Source organism: Eublepharis macularius, chromosome 18, assembly GCF_028583425.1.
Source record: "Eublepharis macularius isolate TG4126 chromosome 18, MPM_Emac_v1.0, whole genome shotgun sequence".
Lineage (NCBI taxonomy): Eukaryota > Metazoa > Chordata > Lepidosauria > Squamata > Eublepharidae > Eublepharis > Eublepharis macularius.
The window spans coordinates 5,086,066-5,101,626 of record NC_072807.1 but is presented as its reverse complement, the minus strand read 5'-3'; the positions used below and the strand labels follow the sequence as shown (position 1 = coordinate 5,101,626).

The following is a 15,561-nucleotide window of genomic DNA, read 5'->3' as shown; positions in this document are numbered from 1 at the left end:
CTAATCTAAGTACCATTGGGTCTCCAGTCTGTGGTGTGGTATCAGGTTAAGAAAAGATTTCTTCTTCCAATTCTAATCGCAGTGCAGTCCAGTTAACCATGAAAAAAACTAACAGAACCTTCAGAAGGTTTTCTGAATCTTTGGGCACGCCTTACAGAATGTTGTTTTTAGTAAGCTTATCTTCTAATTCTTCCATTTATCCAGTTAACTTGAGACCGAGTATACGTTTATAGAGCCTAATGTTCTTTCCATTCATTTCCCTCCTCAAAAATAGATTCGGGGGTATGTTAGAACCCCCCCTTGAAAATTTCTCATTCCTTTTTGTGACTGTTCATTGCCACTGTCCTCTTCCCATGTAATCAATAGACATAATGCTGTATAGATCCAGAGGAGTTGGCTGTGTTAGTCTGTAGTAGCAAAATAGTAAAGAGTCCAGTAGCACCTTTAAGACTAACCAACTTTACTGTTGCATAAGCTTTCGAGAACCACAGTTCTCTTCGTCAGATGCATGGACGCATGGAAAGAAGGATGCATCCGATGAAGAGAACTGTGGTTCTCGAAAGCTTATGCGACGGTAAAGTTTGTTAATGCTGTATAGAGGTGGGCTTAAAAATAACAGCACCAAAGCCTTGTAAGGATCGAGATACTGGCCTCGGTTTTTTTCATCCACCACTCTGGTGCAGCTGTCTGATGTTTAGCCTGTCATCTCCAACCAAAGCTCGCTTTTGAGCAGGAGAACCAAGATACGTCCCATCAGCCCCATCAGGCAGCAAATCCAACGATAAGAGGGAAGGTCATTTGAAACAGAAGCAAAGCTCAAATGAAGCTCCTGTAGTCCTGTAGCAGAAGCAAGCACACACAATCATGAAAGAAGGATTGCTCTTATTCCTTAGAAATGTCACTCCTATTTGTCATGGTCCATAAAGGTAAGGGCAAGACAGGATAAAGAGCAGAATGGAGCAAAGTTAATAAGAGGAATAAGGACTTTACAGGAACCTGACAGAAAATGAGAAAGGTTGTCTATCCTTCCATTGAATTGTGTCCTTCAATATAAAGCAAATTAGTTTAGCAAACAAGGTTAATGTGATAGATGTGAACTTTAGCAAAGCTTTTGATTCATTCTGAAATTATGTTCCCATGAGAAAACTTCAGGAATATGGACTAGAAGAAGTTTACTGTGATATCTGTACAGCTACTTCAAACGGCACAGTTAACATGGTTGTAATAAAGAGGTTGGCATTGGACTACAAAGAAAAATTTGGATGCTCAAACCAGGATCTATGCAGTGGTATTACAAAGAAAAATCAAGTTGATCACAGCCTGCAGTATCAGAGGAGATCTGTGTGTACTCTAATGGACAGGCTAAAAACTCAGAATGATCTCAACAAACTGATGATCTGGGCAGAGAGCAGAAGAATGGATAAATGTAACATGTTTCTCACAGAAAAAGAGAATTAAATGCTAAATTATGCATCTGGAGAGAATGGCCAAACTGCAGCACTTTGAAGAAGACCGTGTGGAAGATAGTGGGTAACACACACTGATCAAGAGATTCCCTGGTGTCAGTTTTTGGTTCCGTGAACATTATTTCCAAAACTCAAGAAGTAATATCTTTTCAGTAAGTGAAATCTCATGCAGTGTCCACTGGGCCAAAGCACACCAGGCAGACGTCCAGTTGGCAAAGAAGTGATGGGAAGATGGCATGAAAAGGTCTTGAAGACAAAGCCTGCAAGATTGGATTGAAGGAAGGAGAGAACAGAAGATTAGAGGGCAGAACACATGGACAGATTTGAGATACTCAACAGAGTCTTGGAAAAACAGAGGTCACCTTAGTTCATCCTCTCCACTAGAACTGGGGCATCCAGTCCCAAGTATCAGGTAGATTTAGGATAAAGAAGAGGGTGACTTGTTGAATTGTAAAAGCAGCTGAGCAACAGATGGAGGACACACTTTCACAGAAATCTTCCGCTGTGTTGCAGAAGCACAGCATCTTGTCCTAGGGAAACAGTTTAGAGCTTCTGTTCCACTGGGCATCTTCTGCCTCTATTATGAGCTACAAAGAGTTGACAAAAAGCAGAAAAATTGGTTTGTAAGTCATGATGACTATCAGTAAATTTCTACAGCTTTTCCTAAAGTCTCCTGTCCCTGTCTTCATACCCTCTGTAGATTGCGCCTGAACTAAAGCATGGTCTAAATGATACACTTACTATGTTCCTGGGTGCTGAGATGTGGCATGAGTACTTTCTCTGTGCATTGAATGCTGTGGATTTTGTGGGAACTTTTTAAAAAAAATTCTAATTGCAATGTGTTTCCCCCTTCCCTCCTCTCAGAACTCCAGAATTATACTTCCTATGAGTCACTGCTGCCTTTCTAAAGGAAGTTGTGGAAGTCAGTCCTTTGAAAGTTAGAGTATCCATTCTTTGGATTCCATGCCTGTGTGGATTATAAAGCTTTGACACACACAACCACACACACACACACACACACACACACCGTGAGCATGATGGAAATGTTCAAAATACTACAGGTCAAAAAGATCACATTAAATAATCACAGAATTCTTGAATTGCATTCCTGAAATGGCAAGCAGACATCTCAACATGTCAAATGCATGTAACGATCTTTACAGATGGACAAATATGTAACATGAAAACAGAAAACTCCCACATAGTCGTAAGTGTCCCGTATAGACCAGGTCTAATTGTCACTAAGGAACCTGATTAAAGACTTCTCTGTATACTGCTATGTGTAATGAGAGCCAGCATTGCCACTTCTGTAAATACTGTGTGCTTCTATCACGAATGGTTCCCACCCCCTTTTTGTAACGAACAGAATAAATGTAAGGGGAGGAGGCTCCATATTTTAGACTGTGAATTGGCAGAACTCCTAAAATGTATGCGAGTTAGATTTTTAAGAAAAGAAAACAGTGCAAGTAAAATCTCCCAGGGAGTCCTCGGAAAATGTTCTGCTGGCATGAGGGGAAAAACTGCTGCAAAGATGGGAACAAAGAGGTCTGAGACTGGACAATCAGCCTCCAAGAATTCGTATGAAAGGAGGAACGTGAAATAATGACAGGATACAAATTGAGAAAGCAAGGATCCTATGAAATATTCTGGATGGCCTGGGCTGACAATTAAACTGTCTAAAAGGATAAAACAACAACAAAAGTGTCTAAAATGAGATAGGGAAACAGCATGTTCTGGCCACAGTGGGGGGAAAGTTACAGCAGAAGAGCAACAGGGAGCTGTGGATCGATGCAATTTAATAGGGCAATAGAATATTTTATTTCTGTGCATTTTGAAGATCGTAGAAGTAAGAAGCTTCAACATTGCACGTCTTTTAAAAACAAGAAACGCGTTTCCCTCACTGTTCTGAAACTGCATTCCGATGTAAATGTGGGGGATTGTTTCATTCCTAGGCGTTCTCTGTAGGATTTTTGTTTGTCCTATTTAAGAAACAGATTTATAATTAGTATTCTTTTCCATAATTCCTTTTTGTTTTTTAAAGAAAGAAGGAATGTTTTTCAAATTGGATAGTAACCAAGAGCTGAAAGGTAGGATTGCATCATGTTTCTGTGAGAATAAAAGCTGACAGGAGTGCAAGATCTCACCCAGTTTCCTTAGTTAGGGTGGAGCAAGGTAGCAATACTCTTCACAACCATCAGGGAAAGGAATTGAGGTGTAAGTGAAAGCCAAAACTGTATCCATTAACTATTTTGCCATATGAGACATTAGCAACCTCAGATGCTACAATTAGAGGAATGGCAGGCGGGAGATACCTCGGAAAGACTCATTTCTTTCTTGCCAGTTGAAAATCAAAAATCTCTCCCAGGATGCTCTCCCACAAGAAGCAGAAAAGATAAAGGGGTCCAGATTATTTCCCTCATAGAGAGAAAAGCTGGTTGGGTACAGCGATTTTGAAAGGGCAAACGGAAATGGAAACACCACGGTGAATTTCACTCAGTGGATCTAGAGCATCATGCCACCTGTGGCATGCCACCTATGACTATTCTGAGCACCGTTCCCCCACTGTGGCACCTGCTCCATGTTACAGGGAAACGGGCAAGGTCCCTGCCCAGTGGGGCTTGGGGTTGGCAGGTGGTTCCCACCTTGAAACAATTGCCCCCAGAGGAACGAGTAAGCTACAATTTTCCTTTAGGGGTGGATGGAAGTAAATGTAACTCTTGACAGAAACAGCATTTGAGGTTTTCTGAGCCATGGCATAAGGACCGCTGGGTTAGCAGAATTTTTCTCCCCTCTCCTCTGCTGTTCCTCTCTTCACACTGTCAGCCTTACACCATTGCTTTTAAGAATTTTTTTAGACACGTATCCCCTCTGTAACATCTCATTTGACCCTGAGAATTTTGATGACCTCCTCTTCCACTAAACTCTTAAAATCAATGCTACCATTTAACTGCTAATGCTTTAGCAGTAATTTAAAAATCTCTTCTTCCTTTCTGATTCCAATTCTGAATTTATAGAAAGTTGCACGTTTCAGTTTTGTAGGTTGGTTCCCACAGATCCATTCTACTAGCAGAGGTTCTTTCTTCCAACCAAAGAAGCCTTCCCTGTCACAAGAGTCTACTTTCATTTGGGAATAGGGTTGTGAGGTGCCCTCACCCTCCGGGTGGGAGGCTCCACTTTGTGGAGGTCTTCATGCATGTGTAGTGCGCGTGCACTCCCTGGGCTGCGCGACGACATTACTTCTGGGAGTGACATCATCACGTGGGGCCTTGTGCCACCTCTGGGAGTGCTCCAGCATGCCACAGCAGGCTGATTTCAGCCTGTTTGGGGCCAAATCGGGCCATTTGGGGCCTAAATTTGGGGCACGCGTCCTTACCGGAATGCCAATCCGAGCGCACATTCATATGAGCTGCACTGGCTCCCAGTGGAGTTCCGGATCCGGTTCAAGGTGTTAACCTTGGTGTTTAAAGCCCTTCACGGATTGGGACCTGCATACCTGTGGGACCACCTCTTCCATTACGTCCCCTGCAGGGTGTTGCGCTCTGCAGACAAGCAACTCCTGGTAGTCCCTGGCCCGAAGGACATCCGTCTGGCCTCAACCAGGGCCAGGGCTTTTTCTGCCCTGGCCCCAGCCTGGTGGAACACTCTCCCGCTGGAGATCCGGGCCCTGTGGGCCCTGTTACAGTTTCACAGGGCCTGTAAAACGGAGATGTTCCGCCAGGCCTTCGGTTGAGTGCCAGCAGGTGTCCTCCTCTTCCATCTAAGACCACCACTTCTGGGGCTGCCCCCAGCCACCTGCTATGCCCATATATGGACTCCCAATATCTCTTTAAATCGCCTGCTCCTGGACTATTTTAATGATTTTAAAAAAATTATTATTGATTTTATGTTTTTGTGATTTTAATGTATTTTTTTAATGTTGTTAGCCGCCCTGAGCCCATCTGTGGGGAGGGCGGGGTATAAATCGAATAAAATAAATAATAATAATAACAACAACAACAATAATAATAATAAATTAATAATAAATATGAAGTGCAGGAGCACTCCAGGGCCCTCCTGGCAGCGTTCCCGTGCTCCGCAGTGGGCCAAATCAGGCCTGTTTAGGGCCAAAATTGGCCTACTAGAGAGCACTGGAGGGCTGCTGGGGAGGCACGATGGGCCCTGGATTGCTCCCGTGCTTCACAGCGGGCCAATTTCGGTCTCAAACGGGCCTGATTCAGCCCACTGTGGAGCGCAGGAGCGCTGCCGGGATGGACCTGGAGCATTCCTGCACTTCACAACGGGCCAATTTAGGCCCCAAATGGGAGGTACGTTCCCCCACCTTTTCCCTGCCAGCCTGGTAAGCGGGGGCGGGGGTGGAGGGTGGGAGTGAGGGATCGTCCGCCCCCAGCAGGGGACTGGCAACCCTACCTGGGAAAGACTCTTTCCATGTTAGGAAAGCACAAATGCTAGATGAATGGATCTACAGGCTGTCTCCATCTCCCTCCACAAGGAATCTTGCTCATGTTTTTTATTTATTAACGTTTTTGCATGTTCTGCACAAGGAATCATATTCCTGTTTTTATCTATTAATTTATTTGCATGTTTACATTTTATTTCTTTACATATTTATATCTCCCAAAAACTCAATGCGTGTAATGTCCATTTTTGCTGAAATATGCAGATCTCTATCTCACCTTCTTACACAGTTTTCTAAGGTAATTTTTCCTAGTCCCAATCTAATATTTTCATATCTCACCTCTCACTGCCACTGCTATAGCTTAACTCCCACATACAGTGTTCACTCCAAATTAAAATTTCTTTGCTCTTCCCTGCATAACATTATCAGTGATCTCCTCTGTAGCAGAAAATATAAAAATGGAAAGTTGTCCTTCAAAATAGCTGCTCAAAGATGGAGGCCAGTAATGGATTTGGTGGCAGTTTAGCTTGTCCCACTTAACAATCTTTCTCCAGATTGGTTCACTTCTTACCCTTTCAAAACAAAACCTCATAGGGATGGTTCCACATGAAAATAATGACACTTGATTTATATCAGGACAACTTAACGCCCAGTTTACAAAGCGTGTTGTTATTATCCTCATGACAATCACCCTGTGAGGTGGGTGGGGCTGAGAGAGCTCCAGAGAGCTGTGACTAACCAAGGTCACCCAGCTGGCTTTAAGCGGAGGAGTGGGGAATCAAACTTGGGTCTCCAGATTGGAGTCCTGCCACTCTTAAACATGACACCAAGCCACTGCACCAAATCCAGTGTGGATTTGGGATGAGCCAGGCATGCCACAGAGCAAAATCCTACACCACTAGGCATATGAATGATTGAAAGCAAATGGTTAAATAAGGACCCAAACTATGTTCTCCCCAGGAAACCTTCCCTCTCCTTAACGGGCTAGCTTTCCATGTTGCAGGAAGTTTTTAACATGGAGTATTCATAGTATGCTGCCCTCCACATGCATATCTAAGGTGTTTTGGTTCTGCGGGGGCTGTATCGTGTCCGATTGTCAGCATGTGGGGATTTCAGTCGTGCTAGCCTAACTTTCAGTTTTAAGGAAGGGGCTTCATTCTTTCAAGGCCAAATGGCCGTTTCCCCACAGTCTATAAACAGCCTGAGACTCACGGAAAGCTGCTGGCTTCCTTGCACGATTTTTGATGCCATCTGTTTACAAAACTGATTTGTGGTGTTTTGTAAACAGGTGGTGTTAAAATTCGCTGAGAAATCCGGCAGCTTTCCGTGAGTCTCGCGCTATTTTTAGACCGAGAGGAAACGGCCCATGGAGAGACTCTGCACCAAAATAAATACCCGTGTGCAGCAATGCCACGGAGCTCTGTTATCAGGCAGCAACTGTGTTGCAAACCTACAAATTAGTCGTTAGTCTTGAACAATCCTGCAGTGAAGGGAAAGTCAATATCCATCTAGAGAACTGGCTTCTTAGCCCAAGCCTTCCTCACATGGCAGAGCAAAATTGGCAATATACAGGCAATTAGAAGAGTTGTAGGCTAAACTGGAGCAGAGACAAACTCAGTTAAGATTGTATAGGGGTCTGGTTGAGACCTCCAGGAGAACAACCACTGGAAAAAAATAGTATCAGAAGAACTGATTCGTTTCCGAATAGCCTATGAAGTGTCCTCTAGTTCAAGAAACATTGTACTGATTTCACTGGGCTTTGGGAACCTAGCAAAGCTTGGCATCATTTTTGAAATACCCTTCGAAATGTTAAAGCTTGGCTAAAGAGTCTTTAGAACTCTGCGGATGAGGGGGGAAGTCTGCAGTAATAAGGTGGTGCTTAGAGAGAAGGTGTTCATTTTAATACTAAAGCTTGTAAGTGTAATAAATAACAGTAAGTACATTTTAAGCCTTCTGGAAGTACCTTGGGTGCTGTCAGATTTCAAGGCTGGTACTTTTCCGTTTCCCTTCTTAATTTTGGATTGCATCTTGAAAAAATATGAGGAAACGGGGGGGGGGGCAGGTCTATAACTGCGTTTATTGTACATCAGTCGTGTTGTGTCTAATCCTTTCTAAACCCATGTAAAGTTACTTCATGTGCTCCTGGAAGTTGAAATGGTTTCTGTTTAACCCTTTTCCGGCATATCATCAGTTTGCTTTTGACTCACCTTCCTCTTATTGTCGCTGTAAGCTTACTTGTTTTTTCTTTCCTTTTCTTCATGCTGTCGTTTAGAGCCCTACAGAGAGACAAGTATGGGAGTAAAGCTAAACATTGCATATCAAATGTAATTTTTTTTAGTTCACTTTTTAAATGCATCATATATTGATGATGTAGATAATTTTAAACCAGTTCATCCATCACAATGCAGAAATTGAGAACAATAAGACACATTATCCATGTATTGATAGAGATTAGATAGTTCCGTTGTGTCTTGTTTTCATTCTTTCGTCCAGTGTTTTTCCTTTTTTTTTTTAGTTTTGTGTGTTTGTGAATGAGAATGACATTTAAGTTATGCAGTTTTTGTCTGCTGAAGAGTCATGCAGTTTCTTCATGTCAATGTCGCACATTTCATGAGAGGCAGACTCCATCGGCAAAGCAAGGCAATCCCTTTTTTCTCTCCAAAATGATCGCCTTGCTGGTAATTCTATGCATTGGCAGAAGGAATAAAGAGCAATGTCTCAATGCATAAACTACCTGGCCACAACCACTCTAAAGAAAAGAGGCTGTCATTACCACACCAGACCTTTGCAGCACCTTTTATGTTTCTTCCCTTCAACATTGCGGATTGTTGGTCAAGATTTATGCTATGAAAATAAATGGCTTCACTCTACATCTGTGATGGCTGCCCTGTTTTTATGCCCATTTTTTCCATCTGTCTGAAATACATGTTAGCCATATATCCAGTAAATATCTGAAAGCCAAAATAAGAGTGACAGTTTGGGGACATTTCAATTTAGAGAAATCGCAAACTCGGCCGTGAGACTTCCCAGGCCCAAACAGACACGCTATCTATACTGCTTCACAGATGCAGACTGAATTCAGAGTTTTCAGAAGGTCCGCCAACAGTGTATTAAAAGTTTTTTTTCTTGCGGCTATGAATGGCCATTAATCTTTGTTGTCAACAAATTGCTTTTCTAATCCAAGTCTTGGTTCAGCCATGTTTGCCATCTTCAGCAGCAACATCTGAACTAGCAGTGAGGAAGCATATGGAAGCCATAATCTTCTCTCATGTTTTGTGTTTATCTAAAGGATTACAATATTAATTAAGGGAGTCCCTGGCAGAGGATAGGCATTGGAAGAGTGACGCTTTTCTACCAAAGGGTACCCCTCCCCTCCAAAGGTGCCAGTGTGTTGTTCTTTCAACCCTTCCAGCGCAGCTGCCTATGCCTCCAGGCTGTTTCAGTCTGCGCTGATTCATGCGGCCTACAGAAATACCCTTATTAGGGTGAATGAAAAAGCACAAAGCGATGAGCTCTCTTTCATAGGCTTCTTCCTCAGGCTTGAGTTTAAAGAGGAAGCTGGCTTGTATTCTACCACTCTGCCCAGCCAAATCTCAGAGCCTTCCTTGGGCCAGAGAGAAACTTCAAATATGGCTGAGCAGAATGGTGGCTCATGAGACACGGTTGGTTTAGGGCAGCATAGCAGCCACATCTGCCTCTGGAAGGTGATTCAGGAAAGGCTCGCAGGCTAATTAACATCAGTTTGTGTCTCCTGCTGCAGAGCCAGTTGCCTTCGTAAATAGCAAGGCCAGCAGTTATCCAAATCCTTACCAGAAGTCAGGAAGTGTGTAGCCATACCTATATTAACAAAGCTAGAGGTAAATTTTAGATGACTAGCGGGGAATAGCAATGCCATTTTAATAAGCCCATTGACTTTAGTGGAAGTTGAACGGTAGAACCCTGTGTAGGATTGCACTGCCAGTTTCATGGACAGGATTGTCATTCACACGGCTGACATACCCAGCAGTAAGTATTAGGCGGTGGGCGAGATCCCTGCTTCTGCCCAGGTCTCTTGCTGTGTTGCCCGTGGTGTGCTATAGCGTGGGAAGTGGGATCACAATAGAGTTGCCATCGGAACGTGCTCTTGTCACAGCCACACGAGAAGTGGGAAAGGTGTTACAGATGCCTCTCCCTGCCCCCCTGTTAGAAGCAATCAGCCATTCACCAGCATGGTAGAGACACCAAGGCAGCTATAACCCTTACATGTGAAATGATCTCAGAGTCTCTCTACATGTTACTAAGTACTTAGGGACACTCAAGTGCAGCAGTGCATGACTAGTCCTCAATTCGTGTGCAGGCTCAATGCATGTGAATGCCGATTTCATGGGAGCTCTCTTTGTGTGACTGCATCTGCAAGTGATTTCAGAGGGCAAAGCACCAATTCCACTCTGTTTTTGCTGTGAGAAAAAGTTCTTTAGGCTCGATGGTTGTTGGGGGTTTTCCGGGCTGTATTGCCGTGGTCTTGGCATAGTAGTTCCTGACGTTTCGCCAGCAGCTGTGGCTGGCATCTTCAGAGGTGTAGCACCAAAAGACAGAGATCTCTCAGTGTTCAGTGTTCTTTAGTTTTGATCAGGCATCTGATGAAGAGAACTTGATTCTCGAAAGCTTATGCTATAATAAAATTGGTTAGTCTTAAAGGTGCTACTGGACTCTTTTTGATTTTGCTACTACAGACTAACACGGCTAACTCCTCTGGATCAGTGTTCTTTAGGCTCCTTTGACTTGCCAATTTGCATTTCTTTAATGTGTGAGAAAGTGTCAAGATCTGCATTTCAATGAATGGATGCAGAAGGTGGGCGAAACTGGGATACTTTTAGCAGTTGAGAAGGAGCTGATATCAAACCCGTGATGCAGAGCAAATTGAAGTGTGACTATGGGATCAAGTGCATGGAAAGTTAGAGGGGAGACATGTGAAATGAGGTTCACTTGAGCGTCCTTGGGTACTTAGTAACATGTATAGAGACTCTGAGACTCCCAGCTGTGGTCCTGTTTCATCCAAGCAGAGCCTTCTGTGACTCTGAATCATTCACACTTTATTCTCCTCCTATTTAGGATGCAGGAAAAAAAATCAGTTTCGGTTTTTTATGAAGGGAAATGTATATCTGCATGTCTTATTGTGCAAACATGATATGTGTTGGTCATGTGTATAATTAACGATAGACTCCTCCCCCTCCCCCTCCCCCCCACTTTCTGTTCCTAGGCTCTGGGCATACCTCACTGCCTGCATGCCGATCCATGCAGTCTTGGGATGTCTGCACCATGCAAGGCCTAGCCACAGAGACTCTGGCACCAGCAAGGGCAGCATTAAATGGGGGAAACGCTCCAAATCAAGAGAGCGAGAAACCTTCCAAATATAATACAAAAAACTCACCATTGTATTTCTTAACAAAGAAGCAAAACTAAAAGAATATATTCACAGGTGTGACTATTGACACAGTTCTATATATTATAACTATATTATATATTAATTTCTATAGGCCCTAATGGAGTGACTTAAAAGTCAGCATGCTGTTTTACAATGTTAAAACATTAGTAGTTGGCCAGTTTTAGTAATTAATATTGCAAAGTGTGGACTGACTCTTTCAATGTACATTGAAAAAAATTGGTAATGTGCATGCCTCTACAAATGCAGACCTGTTCTAAGCATGTTTACTCGTGAGTAAGTCAGGCTGAGTTTGAAATATTTTCTACTAAGTATGTTTAGAACTGCATTTGTGCCCACATATTCGCTCAGACTTACTCTGTGTGTTCTGTTCAGTGAGATTACTCCTAGGTAAATGTACACAGGATTGCCATAGGCTTGATCAGGAAATACTGAAATCATCCTGATCCTGTTTGTTTGGTATAGTGGTTAAGAGTGCAGGACTCTGATCTAGAGAACCGGGTTTGATTCCCCACTCCTCCTCCGCTTGAAGCCAGCTGGGAGGCCTTGGGTCAGTCACAGCTTCTTGGAGCTCTCTCAGCCCCACCCACCTCACAAGGTGTTTTATTGTGTGGATAATAATGGCATACTTTGTAAACCACTCTGAGTGGGCATTAAGTTGACCTGAAGGGTGGTATATAAATCGAATGTTACTACTACTACTACTATAGTCTGCCTTTCTCACTGAGACTCAAAGCAGATTGCACAGTGTAGAATCAATACGGATCTCCGGTAGAAACGAACAATACAATAGGGTATTGATAGCAGAAATCCAAATAAAAGCATAAATCTGAATATGGATCTGAAACAAAACATAAGCAATTTGACATGGCATATTAAATGATGCAGAAACTTAACATTAGAAGCATACCTACATCAACAGACGCTGTAATATAGTCTACAGTTCTTTTATCACAAGCATCATTCTGAGCTTTTTCTCATAGGATTGGGTCGCACATTACCGTTGAGTGGTTGTGCTTTACATTGAATTGTGTCAGTAGTACATCAGTGAGTGTAATTGTTCTTATTTTCTACTGTTCTTCAAAGCAATACAGTTACATTTTGACATTTTTGTATTGTACTTCGGGAGCTTGTATACACTAATACATCTTCAATTGGGATTTTCTTGGCAACCATGAATCAAAAATATGTCAGGACTTATGTAGTTCTATTAGAGACTGCAAATGTGTTTCAGAAACTTTATAAACAATCCATAATATTGTTTTATGCTTAAACTTGATACCAAGTTCAAATTTTTTCTTTAATGTATTTATGCATCTCCATTGTCTTTAGTGGGGTTGCTGTGCATGAGAAATTGAATTTACCCTGAGAATTTGTGCTCAAAATGACTCAGATTTTCTGTAGTAAACCAAGAGATTCTTTCAAAAGTAAATTTGACCTAAGCTCAGCAATGTTGCCCCTGCCTTAGCATCAGTAGGAAGTTCTGTGGAGACCTTTTTTCCAACAAGGAAGAATATGTTGTTGTTAACAAGAGGCCCTTGTTTTCATGCAACAAACCTGTTGGAAAAGCCTGTTCTAGTCCATATAGTTTTCCTTGCCTCCAAACCCCATAATTTATGTACTCCTCTCCCTTTCCATTCCTTTAGCTCTCTCTCTCTCTTTTGCACGGTTGCTGTAGAATGTAGCAAAAGAATGTTGTCTTGCCCCTTAGGACAGTAGCCGTGTTGAGCAAGACACCCCATGCATATACCTGTTGGTACAAGTCAACCTTTCTTGTGTGATATTTTTCAGAGGGGCTTCTGAACAATGCCAGGGATACAAGTGTCATGGATACTCTACCACTGAATGGTAACCACGGCAATAGCTACAGCATTGCCAGCAGCGAATACCTGAGCAACTGTGTGCAAATAATTGACCGTAGCTATAACCACAGTGAGACTGCCTTAGAGAAAAAGATTCTGAAAGAACTCACTTCCAACTACATACCTTCCTACCTGAACAACCACGAGTGCTCCAGTGAACAGAATAGGAACCTGATGAACAAACTCGTCAACAACCTAGGCAGTGGGAGCAAGAATGATGCTATTGTTCTCGATGATGCCACCTCCTTCAACCAAGAAGAGAGCCTGGGCTTGGAACTCATCCACGAGGAATCAGATGCCCCGTTGCTTCCCCCAAGGGTTTATTCTGCAGAGAACCATCAGCCTCACCATTACAGCAGGAGACGGATTCCACAAGACAACAGTGAGAGTTTTTTCCCCTTGCTAACCAATGAGCACACAGAAGATCTCCAGTCACCTAACAGGGACTCTCTTTATACTAGTATGCCTGTGCTGGCTGGCATGCCGGTCACAGAAAGCATCACCACCAGCACTCAGACCGACCCCCTGCCAGCCAAAAGTAGTGATGTTGATGACGTATACTATAAGAGTATGCCAAACCTGGGATCCCGAAATCACGTCCAACAGCTACACACTTACTACCAGCTGGGGCGAGGCAGCAGTGATGGATTTATAGTCCCCCCAAACAAGGATGGGACCCCATCAGAAGAAACCTCCAAAGGACCAGCTCACTTGGTCACTAGTCTATAGAAGATTAAACAAAATGTTTTAACAAAACCGACGCCCCCTCCCCCAGCACTCCGATTACTGTTCAGAGTTAAATCAGAGCGATGGTAATATTGTGTATTCTCCCACTTCATGCTGTTCTAAACAACAAACAATTCTCATACCTTTTTAATAGGATTTCTAGGCACGCCCAGGAAGAATGCTGACGGCTGTGATCCCCCCTCTCCTGTCCCCCCTTGCCCCCATCTCAGAGAGACTTCAGTAAGTTAATGAAGGGATGTGACAGGAAAAATAAACGGTCCACTGCGTGGCCTTCTGAAATTATACTGTGTTTGTTTAAGCATCATTCGATGCACTCTTCCTCTTATGACCAGGGACCTGATACCCACAAGGCCACATGTGCATTTGCGACGACTGGCAATGATGCATCTAGATTGGAGTGCTGCACAAAACAAAAGCAAAAATAGCAAAACTGTTTATTCTGAATCTGTATCACATAATAGTTTTTTGGTCTCTCACCATTTGATTTAACCACAGCTCACTTAGCTGTGGAGCAAACCTAATGAAATAGAAGGGAAGTCTGTAACTGTATGCTACACAGCATATTTTTATGTTTTGCTGTATTAACTGATGATAATTCTAATGGCAGAGAAAAAAAATGGAACAATTCCTATGTAATGTACAGATACTAGCATTGCACATATAGTCTGCTTTCTGTTCTGCCAGAACTTGCGTCCCTGTTAATGTAGTGGAAAAAAACAAACAAACTTTTTTCTGTTGTGCTGGTCTTGCAAGTTTGTCTACCACTAGAAGCAAGATTTTTCATACATCCCTTTTGTTTTGCCATTTTTCCATAAAAATTAGTTTTTCACTAGGCAAAAGAAACAAATTCACTTGATAAAGATTTTTTTCCTGTATTGATTCAGAAACACCATACTTCAGTAGTCCAAGATATGTTTTTTTCCAACTCTATATTTCTTTATAAATTTGCCAATAGATCATTTTGCAAATTAGAGAGCTGGACAAACTTTTATGTTTACAGTGCACAACCAGTGAGAAGCTGCAGCATTTGTGACACGCAGCCCCTCTCTAAGGAATAAGGTACCATTCTAAGAGCCAGGATATCTGTAGGGTTATCATTGGGACTTCTGCATTTGAACACATTATCCTCTCCAGGAGTCAAAATCCAGTCCCCAAACTAGGAACTTGTACTGCAGAGTTCTAAAAATATTGACTGACTCATAGCAAAGATGGGGGGAAATAAAACCTATTTTGAGTGGTTAAAAAAGAATCCTTCCATTATTTTCCTAACAGGAAATGTATTTATTTGACAAGATTTAAAATAATGTAGGCCTTCCCAGGAGGTAAATTAGCAGCACAGATTCTACTTTTTTTTAATTTATGATGCATTTTGTATGGTCGCCAAGTTGAATGACCTCATTACTAATATTTGTTGTAAAAGTGAAATTTGTTTGCCAACCAATAAACAACTGATTAAGATTTAGAAGGAACTGTATGCATGTCCTGTACCATCAATCTCTTCTGATTTCTCTGTCTCTTTCCATCTTCAGCAAAAGGAATTCAGCTCTTCTACTGCTAAAGATAGCTATGCAAATAAAAGGATAATTCAGCACTGAATTATGCAGGAAGGATCTTGAAAATGTAGACTTAAGCAGGAAGACTCTGGAGTCAGGCAGAGAAAGGACCTGT

At 42.4% G+C, this 15,561-nt stretch overlaps 1 protein-coding gene across 1 annotated transcript in view; it reads left to right on the top strand.

The window, feature by feature from the left end:
• The window catches only part of ADGRL3 (adhesion G protein-coupled receptor L3), a 673,348-nt gene extending 658,025 nt beyond the window's left edge, over positions 1 to 15,323 (top strand). The window contains exon 24 of the mRNA XM_055002453.1: positions 13,076 to 15,323. Coding sequence (XP_054858428.1) covers positions 13,076 to 13,875 — 800 coding nt within the window. The 3' untranslated portion in view covers positions 13,876 to 15,323. The remainder of the gene's footprint in view (positions 1 to 13,075) is intronic.
• Positions 15,324 to 15,561: the final 238 nt, after the last annotated feature.